Below are 15,380 nucleotides of genomic sequence, written 5' to 3'. Positions count from 1 at the left end.
TAAACCGCTAGACCAGTCCTGTCTATTGCAATGGTAAACCATTTGTTCTGCCCCTTATAGGCCACCGTAGATTCCAATTTTGAACCCAGTATGAAGGTATTGCATAGCATGTACATGACAATTTATAATATGCTCATTACATTGTGTTTCAATAGCAGCACAAATGACAAGTCTGAAATAATAGGTAAATATGTCCTTCTTAGCCGCCATTTTGTAAAATGGCCGCCATTTTGGGCCAAGGAGAAATCTGGAATGCCCCTACATCCAAATTTCACTGTAAGGGTATGCCCTAACTGTGTGCCAAGTTTCATGCTTGTATCATCAAAGGCACAATTCTACCACAATTCTTCACATATCTGCCGGACTACTTGGAATTCCCTGCTACAGAGCTCTTCCCCATTCCGAGCTATTTTGCTGGGCCTTTATATTTTTGATTTTGTACACCTCTGTTCTGCACCGTTGTACTCTGATCACCAAACTGTTCCTACGAGGGCATTTGCTGCGCTCTCTACAATTCTTGACAGGTTTGTCTGTGTGTGCAAGTGAGTGTGTATCTGGGTCTGGTTCCATTAAAGGGGTAGTTTTATTGTATTATAAGATTTTTATTTTTTATAATTATCGTACTTTATCATTTGCCTTCATCCCACTGCATTGGTCCTTTTTCGTGTTTGAGTCCTTTATTTAAATAAATCGCTATTTTGTAATTTGTGCATGTCTGCTCCGTGGTTTCAAAGTGAACTTTACAATAAAATTTAAGAATTTTGCAGCTCTAAATTTCAAACATTTAGATTTTGTCAACCGAAATGGGTGAGAACGCAACTAAGAGCATTTGGAAACTTCTAGCAGCTGGGGCCTCTGGGTCTTGGTGACCCCCCCCCCCCCCCCCCCCCAAGACTCACAGCCACTAAAACAACACCACACATACACTTACTCAGTATGTATTGCACATGTACAGTGACGTTTCAGTGTGGAGAAACCCGGATTGAATGTGATTTTTTATGTTTGTTCATTGTTGATAAACACCTTTTCATCCACAAATGATGAAATTGTTGGTCTGAGGACAGAAGCACAAGCTATTCAAAACAAAGTGCAAAGTGATACCTACTGGGGTAAAGAGAACCATGCCACAGCAATGAGACAATTCCTGTGCTGCACTCACCCTGTCCCGACCAATCGGTAGTGGAGAAACTGTGTAGAGGTTTTTCCTGCCGTCAAATACAGGCTTGCGGTCTCCAAATATTTTGTGCTTGAAGTGCTGCACCATGTGATCTACCACTTCCCTGGTGCAAAAGTAGTAGGAAAGATGTAAATTATATATAATAAGTAAATATATATATTATATATATATATATATATATATATATATATATATATATATATATATATATATATATATATATATATATATATATATGATGGTCATATATATATATATATATATATATATACCGTATAGGTCCGTACAGGTCGTACCGTACAGGTCGACTCCATATGATGAGTGGATATCAGAGATAACGTCACCGCGTGGCAGGCGGTGCTTATCGCTCCCAGCAAGGTGCAGCAGCAGCTGTATGGGACACCTTGCTGGCGGTTCTCCACTGATGATATGAAGGTCGCATAGTGACTGATGTATATATATATATATATATATATATATATATATATATATATATATATATATATATATATATATATATATATATATATAATCGGGAGATTGAATAAGACGCGGACGTAGCTTCAGGGCTTCGATCTTTAATTCGACAAGCTTTCGACCAACAAAGGTCTTCCTCTTAGTCGTCCCCAAGTTCAACGGAAGTGGGGAACCGTTGAACTTGGGGATGACAAAGAAGACCTTTGTTGGTCGAAAGCCTGTCGACAATTAAAGATCGACGTCCTGAAGCTACGTCCGCGTCTGATTTAATCTCCCGATTTTATATATATATATATATATATATATATATATATATATATATAAATATATATATATATATATATATATATATACATATATATATATATACATATACATATATATACATATACATATATATATATATACATATATATATATATATATACATATATATATATATACATATATATATATATACATATATATATATATACATATACATATATATATATATATATATATATATATATATATATATATATATTATATATATATATATATATACATATACATATATATATATATATATATATATATATACATATACATACATATATATATATATATATATATATATATATACATATACATACATATATATATATATATATATATATATATATATATATATATATATATATATATATATATATATATATATATATATATATATATATATGTGCGTGTGTGTGTGTACGTCAAAATTAAATAAATAAATAAACAGGTACACTGCCTCAAATTGTGTTCATTCACAACTTTAGAGTACAGCAGTTTTTGGATATTACATAGTGAAAACAGTTATATAGTCGACCAGTCTTCTTGTCTTCTTGCAATCAGAAGTGGGATTTTGACACCTTCTTTTGCAATAGGTTGCAATGAAGTATAGAAATAACTTGCAAAGTACTCCCAAATTGTGGTTTCCAAGCTGAAGCAATGCTGAATCCTAACCAGCTAAGCCACACCCATATACGTTCCATGTCATACATCAGAATGGGCACGTGGTACAAAACAATGAAAGTAACATTAAACCACAACATTATACTGTTTAGTCTGATCCACGATAGCACAAACAGAACTTAAGGCAGGAGTGTAACAGGACCATGTAATAGCCACTTAAAACTTTTGGATAGAAATGTCAAGCAAAATGATTAATAAGGTTTTTTTTGGCTGCAAGCACGTCAGTCGTACCGGTTGACGCGGCGTGGACACTTTTCTGGCTTTATGTCCACATCATAATGCAGCAAGTCCATCTTGGGTATGTCCAGCTCAAAGAAGTTTGCCCGAAGCTGTATGTGTTTTCCTGCCGTGCCAAATCCCGGCCGCTTGGGAGCCTCAAACACGGGAACAGCCGGCTGCTGCATCGTGGAGCCTGCACAGACGATCAGAGGTCAATGACATGCCGACAGACACACTACTGGTTTGCCTTGCATCCTATGGTCTCATTGGTACAACAGTTCCCTTGCAGGCAACTTAAAAAAATAAATACCAACTTAAGTTTTCATGCATCACCACTAACCATCTGCAAGCCAACTCTTCAGTATCCCACACCACTAAAGGTCTTTCTTCCAGCAGCCTTGTGCATGAGGACATGTATTGGGAAGTTGTTGGTATTGTATCAACTTCTGTGATACTGTAGTGACAGTACGGTATGTTATTATTTTAACAGCCAATCGACTGCCAGAAAAACTGGATACAGCAGGCGATCAACTGCCAAATGAGATTGCCCATTTGATGCCAGGAGCAAGTAATAATTGTCGCATCAAGTTGCAACTCTAGATTCAATATGCCGTGTGATGTGTTTTTGTTCATAGTCTCCCAATGTCGTTGTACTGCAAGTAATGCGTATTCAAGTTCCTTTCTTCACTTTCCCCAAAGGAGGGGAAATATTCTTAAGGGAACTTGCCAGCATGACCAGTTTTTCACCTCCACCAGTCCACCTATGACCCTGAAGGTACACACTTTGACGAGAATGTGCACCAGTACCTCAGGCAAGTTGGTTTCTTTTCCAGAAATCAAGTCATACTTTCAGGTCTACTTGGTTTCAAGGCTTTCAGTAATAACCCCAAATAATTTGGTGATTTTCAGTAGAGCAGCCATAAAGGAGCAAGCCTCTTCCTTTATTTCAACAGCAAGACACACAACACAAAGTATTGCCAAGAATGACAACATGGAAAATGAAAAAATAACAATAAATTTGCTCTGAACATTTGTCTGAAGTAAAAGCATAGGGACAACTCCAACATGCAGCATTGTCACCTGGGACAGAAGTCAGCACACATATCGGATACATCAACTCTCTTCCATCTTGTATTTATCCCCACAACTTTTCTTTTTTTTTAAACAGGGGGATATTGTAATTGTCTGTCTGTCCGTCTGTCACGCTATCTCCTCCTAACCAGTTGGCCAGAAATTCACCAAACTTGGTAGTTATGATCACCACATGGAAAGAAGGTGCAAGCCAGAGCAGTCATTTTTGCCTCCACCCCCTGGGGTTGGGTCAAAAACCGAAGGTCAATGACCATGTTTATCTGATCAATGTCAAGTTCTGTGTTGTCACCTGTCTGTCTGCAGTGTGTGATTCAACTCTAACATGAGCCTTAGAAACTGTAGATAACAAAGAAAGAGTACACAACTGAGAATTAAGACAACTAGCGAAAAAGCCATCGTTAGAGATAATATTTCCCCCAGAATTGGGGTAATTTATAAGACCGTTATTCATGCAGCAGGGGATGTGGTTTTGCAATCACACGTGGGTGTATGTGTATGGGTGTGTATGTATGTGTATTGTGTGCGAGCGCGTGTGTGTGTGTGTGTGTGTGTGTGTGTGTGTGTGTGTGTGTGTGTGTGTGTGTGTGTGTGTGTGTGTGTGTGTACCCACCTGATGGACAATCTTCTTAAGAGTATGCAATACATTCGTCTGGCATGCCTCCTTATTTGGGCAGTGTATAGGCAGCAGACTGCTTTGTTATTGTTGCTATATACTCAAGAAATTTAGATTTGAGATCAAAAGATGAATATAAGGCAAGAGTACAGAAGGTCATCTTTTATTTCTTGGTATTTCTATGTAGATGATTTACCATTGCAGAACAATTACACTTTTTATGTTCAGTCCCCCATTTTAGGTAAGCATAAGTATTGGACCAGATTAACTTAAAGTAAATCAAAGAAGTAAAATAGTTAGTATTTGGTGGCATTTGTATGTTTTGGTGTTTACATTTGTCAGGATTTGTCTCCTGACAAATCTCACACTCTTACTATGTCTCTCCGAAAAGATCGACTGGACAACCCTCCCATCTACTTTCTCAACAATCCTCTCCAAGAAGTTCTGTCGCTCAAGCTTTTGGGTCTCACCATCTGCCATGATCTTTCTTGGGAAAACCACATTTCCAAGCTGGCCTCCAAAGCCAGTCGCCGACTGGGCATCCTCCGTCGTGCGAAGTCCTTCCTAGGCACACCTGAGCTCCTCACCACATACAAGGCTTTCATCCGCAGCTCAATGGAATACTGTTCTCCCCTATGGGCTGGTACTCCTGCTTCACACCTGGCTCGGCTTCACGCTGTTGAATCCAAAGCTTTCAGAATCATTGGAATCTCCCGCGATGAAGCTATCTCTGAGGGCCTTTCACTCACTCACCGCAGGCAGGTAGGTGGTCTTTCTGTCTTCTACCGACTCCTCTCCGGCCTTGCTCCCCCAGCTCTCTCTGTGCTCTGTCCCCCAAATATTCCTACAGGTCGCACAAGATCTGCCAGCCACCCTCTGATGGTTAAACTGCCGAAATCTCGGCTCTCTGCTCACCTTCACTCTTTCATTCCTCTTTTCTCCCGCCTCTGGAACAAACTCCCACACTCACTTCAATCACACTCCTCCCTCCAGGTCTTCAAAACAGCTGTTCACCACCATCTCTTATCTTCCCCCATCCAAAACCTTGATCTTTTCTACCCCCACTAATTCACCCCAGATCCACCTTGTTTGAAATTCCAACTTCTTTCCTGGAAGTCTTGGCAGTGTCCATATGTTTTATACCTCTCCCACCCCCCCCCCCCCCCCTTCTCATGCCTCCCCCCCAAAGCCCTCTCCCTCCCACAGTTCTCTCGATGTCTCCATGTCTCTCGGTCCCTGCTCTCAAATGTTGTGTTTGTGTCCTTCCCCCTCTCTCCCCATCTTGTCTACCGCTCCCGATGTTATTTGTTTTGTGTGTCTGTTTGTCTTTCTGTGTGATTAATGTTCGCTCTTTCACGAGCCTCGATCTTGTATACAAAAAAAAAAAAAAAAAAAAAAAAAAAATCCCTTGCATGCAATAACTGCATCGAGCCTGTGACCCATCAACATCACCAAACTCTTGGTATCTTCCTTTGAGATGCTTTGCCAAACCTTTACTGCAGCCATTTTCAGTTTTGTTTGTTCTGGGGTGTTTCTGACTTCAGTCTCCTCTTCAGCAAGTGAAATACTTGCTCCATTTGATTTAAATCAGGATATTGGCTTGGCCAGTCTAAAACCTTCCACTTTTTTCTCCTGATGAAGTCTTTGGTTGTTTGGCAGTGTGTTTTTGGTAATTGTCTTGCTGCATGGGGAAGTGCTGCCCAATGAGTTTGGAGGCATTTTCTTGTATATAGACAGCCAAGATGTTTCTGCACCCTTCCTTGAGACATCACATCCTTGAGATGTGAATCAATTCTGCTGCTGCCATTATTAGTTACATCATCAATAAAGGTGAGTGAGCCAGTTCCATGGGCAGCTATGCAAGCCCAGGCCATCTGGAACAAATTCCCACACTCTCTTCAATCCCACTCCCCCCTCCAGGTCTTTAAAACAGCTGTTCACCACCATCTCTTACCTCCCCCCATCCTCAACCTTGATCTTTTCTACCCCCGTTAAAACACCCCAAATCCACCTCTTTCAATCTCCAACTTCTTTCCTGAAATTCCTAGTTGTGTTCATTTGCTTTATACTGTGTACCCCTTCCCCCTTCCCCCCCCCCCCCCCGCCCCCACGAGCCCCCTCTCTCTCTCCTCCACAGATCTACCGACATCCCTGTTGTCTACTGTTGTTGTGATTGGATGCCTTCATCTCTCTCCCACTCTTGTCTCCCGCTCCCTTTATTTATTGTACATTTTATGGGTCCGTGCCTGTTCTCGTGTGCAATATGTTAGCTCTTACACGAGCCTTGACTCTGTATACAATATATATATATATATATATATATATAAAAGCCATGAGATTACCTCCGCCATGATTCACAGACGATGGAGTATGCTTTAGATCACACGCAGTTCCTTCCTTTATTCACACTTTCACCTTTCCATTGCTTTGGCAAAGGTTTATCTTGGTCTTATCTGTCCATAAAACTTTGTTCCAGAACTCTCCTGGCTCACCTCTGTACTTCTTGGCAAATTCTAATTTGGCTTATTTTTGGTGCTGATGAGAGGTTTGCATATTGCGGTGTTGCCTTTGTGATTCTTCTGTCTAAGTCTTCTGCGAACGGTAAATTGTGATACTAGTCAGGTTCACTATGTTAACAAATATAATTTCGTTCAAAATTTTGGGATTAGCAAAACTATACATTTTTGGAATATTCAGAGCATAAGGAATCCAAAAATTAATGTTTACATTTGCGTAGACACCTTTGCGAAAATGACACTCAGGACAGTGATGAAGATAGTCAGGTTCACTATGTTAACAAATATAATTTCTTTCAAAATTTTGGGATTAGCAAACCTGTACATTTTTGGAATCTTCAGAGCATGGAGAATCTGAAAATCAATGCTGGCATTTGCACAGACACCTGCATGGCCGCCATTTTGGATTTTGAAAATGGCCACCATAAAATACATATTTTGCGCGATCTCGGCTTCTTGGCAACCTAGAGACTTAATTAAATATGCTAATCCTATGTTTTCTGGGTCAAGGAATCCAATAAAGGCCTCAAAATAGTGCTCAGGATTATAGAAAAGCAACAAACAAAGGTAATTGAAAACCATTGTCTTTATATTTGTGATATAACTGCATTACATAATACATGATATTGCAAGTCCTTTGAAGTTATAGGTTGTTATAGGAAGTTATAGGTAGTATCAGATTGAACTATAAGTCCTATACACAGGATCTACGAGGTCTATACCGTTCAGGAATATGCTTTTACAGATCTTCATCACTGTCCTGTGTCATTTTCGCAAAGGTGTCTACGCAAATGTAAACATTAATTTTTGGATTCCTCATGCTCTGAATATTCCAAAAATGTATAGTTTTGCTAATCTACCAAAATTTTGAACGAAAAAACATAGTGAACCTGACTATACTTTCACCCCGACACAATGTAGTTGTTGGTAACATCACTGATAGTTATTTCAGGGATTTTCTTCACAGCTCTGATGATTTTTCCGTCATCAACTTCAGTTGTTTTCCTTGGCTGACCTGGCCGTTGTCTATTACTAAGTACACTAGTGGTTTCTTTCTTTTTCACCATATTCCAAATTGTTGTATGTGCTATGCCAATTTTTGTGCTATGATTCTAATGGAATTATTATATTCTTTCAGCTCCCAAATTGCTTGTTTTTCTTTCATATAGTCTACCTGCCAAGGGTCAGGAAAAAAAGTTTTAATGGATTTTTTGTTAATGGGTGGCATCCATGCTTAAGATGCTTCATGAGGTGAAAATCACCACCATGCTGGATTTTTTTGCTTTTATTAGACTGAGAGCGAGGCCCCATTTAATTATACAATCGGGAACTAAGTTCCCATTGTACCATCAGTCCGAAGCTTGAAAGTCAATTCTTACGTTTCACCACATCAGACAAGTGCTTTTGGTGCCTAATTGAGGTGGCACCATATTACACATTTATTTAGATGAGTCCATGCATCAAACTCGTATTTTCAGATTTCTCCCCTCCTACGAGGAATCGGAACACGACTTACAGTCACGTAAAAAAGTAAGAACACCCCATGTAAAGTTTTGACTTTTTCAACATATTTCAACATACAGCTATTTGATCTTCATTTCAACAATATTGATAGATAAAGGTGATATAATATAACAAATATCATGAAACATTTACGTTTTGTAGTCCATTGTATAATTTAAATAAACATAAATGCAAATTTCGCATGTGGAAAAAGTAAGTACACCCTGCCATTTATCACTACTTCAAATACCTAAAATTAGAATCAGGTGCACCAGCTCAGGTGCAAATGATTAGAACATTGTTAGAGAAGATCTTGGAGGAACCTGTCTTATTTAAACCTGACATTGCGTTTGGTTTGCTCTTTGTTGTTGAAGTGTGCGGCGTCACCATGACTAGATCAAAAGAGCTCTCTGAGGCCTTCAAAAATAAGGTTATAGATGCCTACGAGTCTGGGAAGGGATTTAAAAAGATCTCCAAACAATTTCAAATCAATCATTCGACTGTCCAGAAGATCATCTGCAAGTGGAGAAGATTCCAAACAACTGCCAACTTGTTCAGGCCAGGCCACCCCAGCACGTTCAGCCTGAGAGCAGACCGCAAGATGCTGAAAGAAGTCTCTAAGAACCCCAGAATGTCATCACGGGAACTACGGGTAGCTCTTGGCACTGTTGATGTTAAAGTGCACGAGTCTACCATTAGAAAGAGGCTGCACAAATTTGATCTACATGGGAGGTGTGCCAGGAGGAAACCTTTGCTGTCCAGAAAGAACATCAGGGCAAGACTAAAGTTTGCCAATGAACACCTAGGCAAAGACCAGCACTTCTGGAACAATGTGCTCTGGACAGATGAGTCAAAGGTAGAGCTATTTGGCCACAGTACCAGAAGACATATTTGGCGAAAACCAAAGACAGCATTTGACCACAAGAACCCGATACCAACTGCAAAGCATGGTGGTGGAAATATTATGGTTTGAGGCAGCTTTGCTGCAGTAGGGCCTGGGCAGCTCACAATCATAGAATCCACTATGAATTCTTCATTGTACCAGAGGGTGCTTGAGGATAATGTGAGGCCATCTGTCGGAAAGTTGAAGCTCAACCAAAGGTGGACCTTGCAACATGACAATGACCCTAAACATACCAGTAAATCCACTAACAAATGGCTGAAAAGAAAGAAATGGAGGGTTCTGGAATGGCCAAGTCAAAGCCCGGATCTAAATCCCATCGAGATGTTGTGGGGGGGAGATTTGAAACGAGCTATGCATGCAAGAAACCCCTCAAACATCGCACAGCTGAAAGAATTCTGCCTGGAGGAGTGGGCAAAAATTTCTCCCAGTCGATGTCAGAGACTGGTAGACAGTTATAAGAAACGCCTACTTGAGGTTGTTTCTGCCAAAGGGGGCAATACCACCTATTAGAGCCAATGGTGTACTTACTTTTTCCACATGCGAAATTTGCATTTATGTTTATTTAAATTATACAATGGACTACAAAATGTAAATGTTTCATGATATTTGTTATATTATATCACCTTTATCTATCAATATTGTTGAAATGAAGATCAAATAGCTGTATGTTGAAAAAGTCAAAACTTTACATGGGGTGTACTTACTTTTTCACGTGACTGTACGAATGAACAGAGATCAGACTAATTAGCGACAATTATAGCTTTAATTAAAATAATGAGTACAAACATGGAAATTGTCAGACACAAAAGATGACCATAAGTGTATCAAAGAATCAGCTACTTGAGAATGAAAATAAATCAGACTAAGGGTCTTAAGAATCTTGTTAAAGTAGTTGGCAGTGGTTGTAATGAAATTTATCAAGCGGTAGAATGTCAGCCAAATTGTCTGCAAACATTTCAATGAAACTAGAGCAAATGAATGTGGGCTATTGGGCTACATTGTATGAACGTCATCTTCATCGACCGATGAGAGACAGGTGATCATCACTGTCACATTCACTATCATTCTCCATTTCATCGTCGAGCTTGAGCGTCGATCTGCGATCCCCTTCAATTTGCTGAGTGGATTTTTGGTTTTCTTGGAGGGGCCTTATCTAAACGGTTTTTTGTGCTCATCAAAAGCAAGAAACCGAGCGTGATTCCATGAGGTTTCATTCCTGAAACCTTACATTCTACATGTGGCATCCATTGCAGTTTCAAGATGTTCTTCTCACAGGCAAAAGTAGAGAATGCCTCCTTAAATTTCTCACTCACCTCCAGAAATGTTGCTGGTCGAACCTTCCCCAGTCTAATGTGTGCTGATGTGTAGTCGCATCTGGTGAAGGCATAGAAGGCAGTGCACAAACTTCGTCCTATTTTCTCATTTTTGCTCCGGAATCCACATCCATCAAAATTCTGGCCTGATATTTGTGGCAGTGGAAAAGGAGTACAATAGCAATATCGGTATCTGAAGCCATCACAACTATGTTGCCATTGAATTCTGGAGCTGCTGTAATTTCCTTGATGTGGAGACACAAGCTTGTATCTGCTTCATGATGGTTGCTTGATCGGACCTTGACCTTCTCTGTGATAACAAGGTTGTTTATTGAAATAATCTGGCCACATTTGTCATCATAGCCGATGAAAACCTGGCGATTTGAGATAATGGCTCCCTCCGTATTCACTTTTTGCCTACTCTCTTGATAAGAAGTCAGGCAGTTGACGCTTCAAAGAGGGCGACTTCAAGGCATCACTTAGTTTTGGATGAACTTGTTCTGTGCTAGTGATGGGGTAGACCATGTCATCAGAACTTCTCTTCTTCCGTTCTACAACCTTGATTGATGGAGTGGCATAGGCATCAAATACGATGTCAATACGCCAATGGCATAAAGCAGAGCTCTGGATCAGGATGCATTGAGCAAGGCTGCCGTAGCTGCGAGGTAAATTCAGTGCTAATGAGTGCAATAGGAAGTTGCCATCAATAATGCAGGCATCAACCATTGACGGCTCCCCCAGACTCAACTTGATTTTACAAGTATCGAAGAAGTTTACTCTTTGCTGGATTTGGGGTGTATTAACGAATTCAGCATGCTGCTTCTCTCCCTCCTGGCGGAATGAAAGGATGTACTCCTTCATAGCCACGCTGGATGCTTTGCCTGTCTGGCTATTGTACAGCGCACCTGTGAGAGTTTCTCTGAACGGATTGCACGAGTTTTCAATGCCAGATTATTCACTCCAAGTCACCGTTGTCTCTTATAATCCTTGCTGAGTACAATTCAGCAGCACCAGCATCGACTGTGCTCATGCCTGAGATTTAATTTAGGGTGGTGACCATTGATGCTCAGAGCGATTTTGTCAGCATCCATCACAGACTTGTATTGCAATTGTTTGTGGCTGCTGAAATTCCTGTCAATCTCTATGCAGCATCAGCATTTACTGTTTGTTCAGGTGTGAGATCGACGGCGCATCTAGAAAAGTCATTTTTGCTCCTTCTCACAGTGTAAGCTCCCTTCTCGAGGATAGCCCGAACACTGGGATGGGTGTTGTTCATATCCTGCAGATTTTCAATATATCTGGTCAATATATCTTCACGTCTCTTCAAAGCTGTCCATGCGCGCATGCTTTCGAAGTTAAGTAATATTTCACAATTGTGTTTTTGTCGAAACTGTATCTTTCTTTAGGTGTGAGTACCTATTGGTGTGCCTTTAATAGGATTCTCGGTGTTGGTTTTTCATACCTGTGTACAGAATCGTCGGTTAGTTCGTGTCGCGTATTCTGAGGCCGAGTGTAGTAGGCTACCGTGTCCGACATACTTCCTTGTTTTAAAATCTCAACTCAAAAAAAAAAAAAAAAAATTCCTTCTCTGTTCTTATCCGTTTGTTCTTCGACCACGTTGTTCCTGATCAGGTGATCACGTTGTTAAAAAAATGTTTAAACTGTCCCCTGAAGAACTGTATTCTGTCGTATACTATAACACCTTTTTATTCTTCTTCTACAAAAGGATGCTTTCGACTTGCTCACCAAATTTATTCATTCCAAAAAAAATTCCATCTCTTTCGGGAATGTATGAAAGAGGCACTGTAACTCTCCAGCACTCCACCCATCCTTCAGCGTCCTCAAACGTATTTTTGATTCGAAGGTCTCAAGAAACTCATTTTGCAATAAATGTTCGTTTCCCATTAATCGTACACTTTTCAAAATCCAATCTCACCCCTCCCTCCAAATCTTCCCCATCACCCCTTCCCTCCAAAACTTCCCCATCAGCCCTTCCCTCCAAAACTTCCGCATCACCCCTCCCCTTCAAAACTTCCCCATCACCCCTCCCCTCCAAATCTACACCCTTGCCCCTCCCCTCCAAAACTTCCCCATCACTCCTCCCCTCCAAATCTACACCCTTGCCCCTCCCCTCCAAATCTTCCCCATCACCCATCTCTTTCAAATATTCCCCCTTGCCCCTCCCCTCCAAATCTTCCCCATCACCCATCCCTTTCAAATATCCCCCCTTGCCCCTTCCCTCCTAAACTCCCCCCACACCCCTCCCCTCCTAGACTCCCCTCTCACCCCTCCTCCTCAAAGCATCCTCCCCGCTTCTTCCCCCTTCCAACTTTCACCTTCATCTCCCTCAACCTTCTGCCTCACTCTTCCGCCTCCTCAAATAACACCTCACTGCGCCTCACCCAATCACCATCAAACCTTTTGTCCGCCCCATTCTTCCCTTTCCCCAAGCTATTCTGAAATCTCTGACACACCTTCAACAGCTCTCCCTACCTCTTCCTCCTCTTCCACATCTTACCCTACCGCTCTCCCCCCCCCCCCCCCCCCTGTTCTGTATCCGATGCTCCCCCTTCCTCTTCTTTAACAGTATGGACCTCAAACATCCGGGGCCTTCGCTCAAACCTGACTGATCTCTCCATACAGGTTGCTTCTGACAAAACAGACGTGATCTGCTTAACAGAAACTTTCCTCCTTCATGATGTCTCTGATTCCTTGGTATCTCTCACAGGTTACTCCCTCCTCCGGTATGATAGACCTGAGCCTCGTCCTGGAGGTGGGGTTACTATCTTTATTTTTAAAAACTTCCTCACTCACCCTGCACTGCCCTCTCTCCACCTCACCCCCAGGAATACCTTTGGCTACGGCTTCCCCTTCGCTCCCACCTTTTGTTCATATGTGTGTTGTACCGTCCACCAAACAGTGATGACTCCATCTACATCTCGCTGTCTGATAATATGGACCAACTTCTATCTACCCTTCCCAACTCTCTCTTCCTCATATGTGGTGATTTCAATTGTCACCATGCCAGTTGGCTGGGTGTGGGTACCTCTCTCTCCAGCCGTGGCTCTTCAGCAAAGGACTTCTGTGACTCACTGGGACTGACACAATCTGTCAATTTCCCAACCGGGATCTCAGTCAACGGAGCATCTTCTCTTCTGGACTTGGTTATGACGAACTTCCCTGAAAATGTCTGCTGCTCTTCTTCTGCTCCAATCGGCTCATCTGATCATGTGCTTGTTAAAGTGGACATCTCTCTAACCATTCTCAGAGAGCCTCCTCAGCGTCGACGAGTCTGGCATTTCACTCAGGCCAACTGGCACGGTCTTCAAGCAGCCATCAATCATCTGGACTGGTCTCCCATCTCTACCGCCTCTGACATCAACTCATCCTGGGAATTCTTCCAAAGTAAATTGCTCTCTCTCATGCACAGATTTATCCCATCTCGTCTTCAGTTGTCTTACCCTTCCTCCCGTCCATGGTACACGGAATCCTGTGGTGAGGCTATTGCCCAGAAACAACTTGCTTTCGTCTCCTGGAAAGCAAATCCAATGGAAGGAAATCTCATTTCCTTTCACAAAGCCCGAAAACAGTGTGTGTCCACCCTCAGGAGAGCCAGGAAACAATATCTCTCCGTTCTCAGGACCGAACTCTCTTATCTGTCTCCCTCTTCCAAATCCTGGTGGCGTCTGGTCAAATGTTTCTGGTGTTTGTTCCCCCTCCATCCCCTCCCTCACCTCAAACGGCCACACGGCTGACTCTGCACGTGAAAAAGCTGAATGCCTCAACTCTGTGTTTGCCTCTAAATCTTGCGTCCCAAACCCATCCCTCTCTGTACCCACCGTACCCAGTCGTACCCAGCTGCTCCTGGACTCTGTGTCCTTTCCTCCTGATAAGGTGGAAAAGTTTCTGTCAATCCTCGACTGATTCTGCAACTGGACATGACGGCATCAGCCCATGGGTCCTAAAATCCTGTTCTTCCGCTCTTTCACTCCCTCTCTCTGTTCTCTTCACCCTCTCTTTTGCTCAAGGTCATCTTCCATCTGCTTGGAAATCTGCCAACATCACCGCTTTGCACAAAAAAGGTGCAAAAACAGATCCCAGCAACTACAACTACATCCTGCCTGGCATGGCTCTGAGGTACTCCGCCGCAAGGCTTCTTCTGCTCAATACCCGCTCCACCCCATCATGCATCTCTGCCATCAAATCAAATGGACTCCTCCGACGACCCAGGTACATTCACCGTGGCTCCGGTCGTAAGTTTGTTTATTTGCAATCAGGTCACTCCATCCCCGTCCTCTGGTCGGCTCAGCGCACTCTCACTCTTCGTCCCAGCGCACCTGGTCACAGCAACGCACACGATCGCACCTCCTGCCTACGAACCCTGGCTAAATCACCTGAATTCATCCCTGCTGTTCAAAACAACATCAAGCTCACCCTGTTCAACACCCGGTCCCTCAACAACAAATGCCTCATCCTGAACGAATACATCCTGGATAACAAACTGGACTTTCTCTGTCTCACCGAAACCTGGCAACAACCTCTGGACTACTACACACTTAACCTCACC

At 42.0% G+C, this 15,380-nt stretch overlaps 1 protein-coding gene across 1 annotated transcript in view; it reads right to left on the bottom strand.

The window, feature by feature from the left end:
* The window catches only part of LOC137414948 (protein argonaute-2), a 260,673-nt gene that overhangs the window by 153,618 nt on the left and 91,675 nt on the right, over positions 1 to 15,380 (bottom strand). Inside the window, exons 3-4 of the mRNA XM_078783394.1 lie at positions 2,885 to 3,065; positions 1,160 to 1,280 (exon numbers count right to left, since the gene is read on the bottom strand). Of these exons, the coding sequence (XP_078639520.1) occupies positions 1,160 to 1,280; positions 2,885 to 3,065 (302 nt within the window). The remainder of the gene's footprint in view (positions 1 to 1,159; positions 1,281 to 2,884; positions 3,066 to 15,380) is intronic.

This window comes from Myxine glutinosa, chromosome 8, assembly GCF_964187855.1.
Source record: "Myxine glutinosa chromosome 8, kmMyxGlut1.1, whole genome shotgun sequence".
Taxonomy (NCBI): domain Eukaryota; kingdom Metazoa; phylum Chordata; class Myxini; order Myxiniformes; family Myxinidae; genus Myxine; species Myxine glutinosa.
The sequence above is the reverse complement of the archived record's forward strand: the minus strand, read 5'-3'. Positions and strand labels throughout refer to the sequence as shown.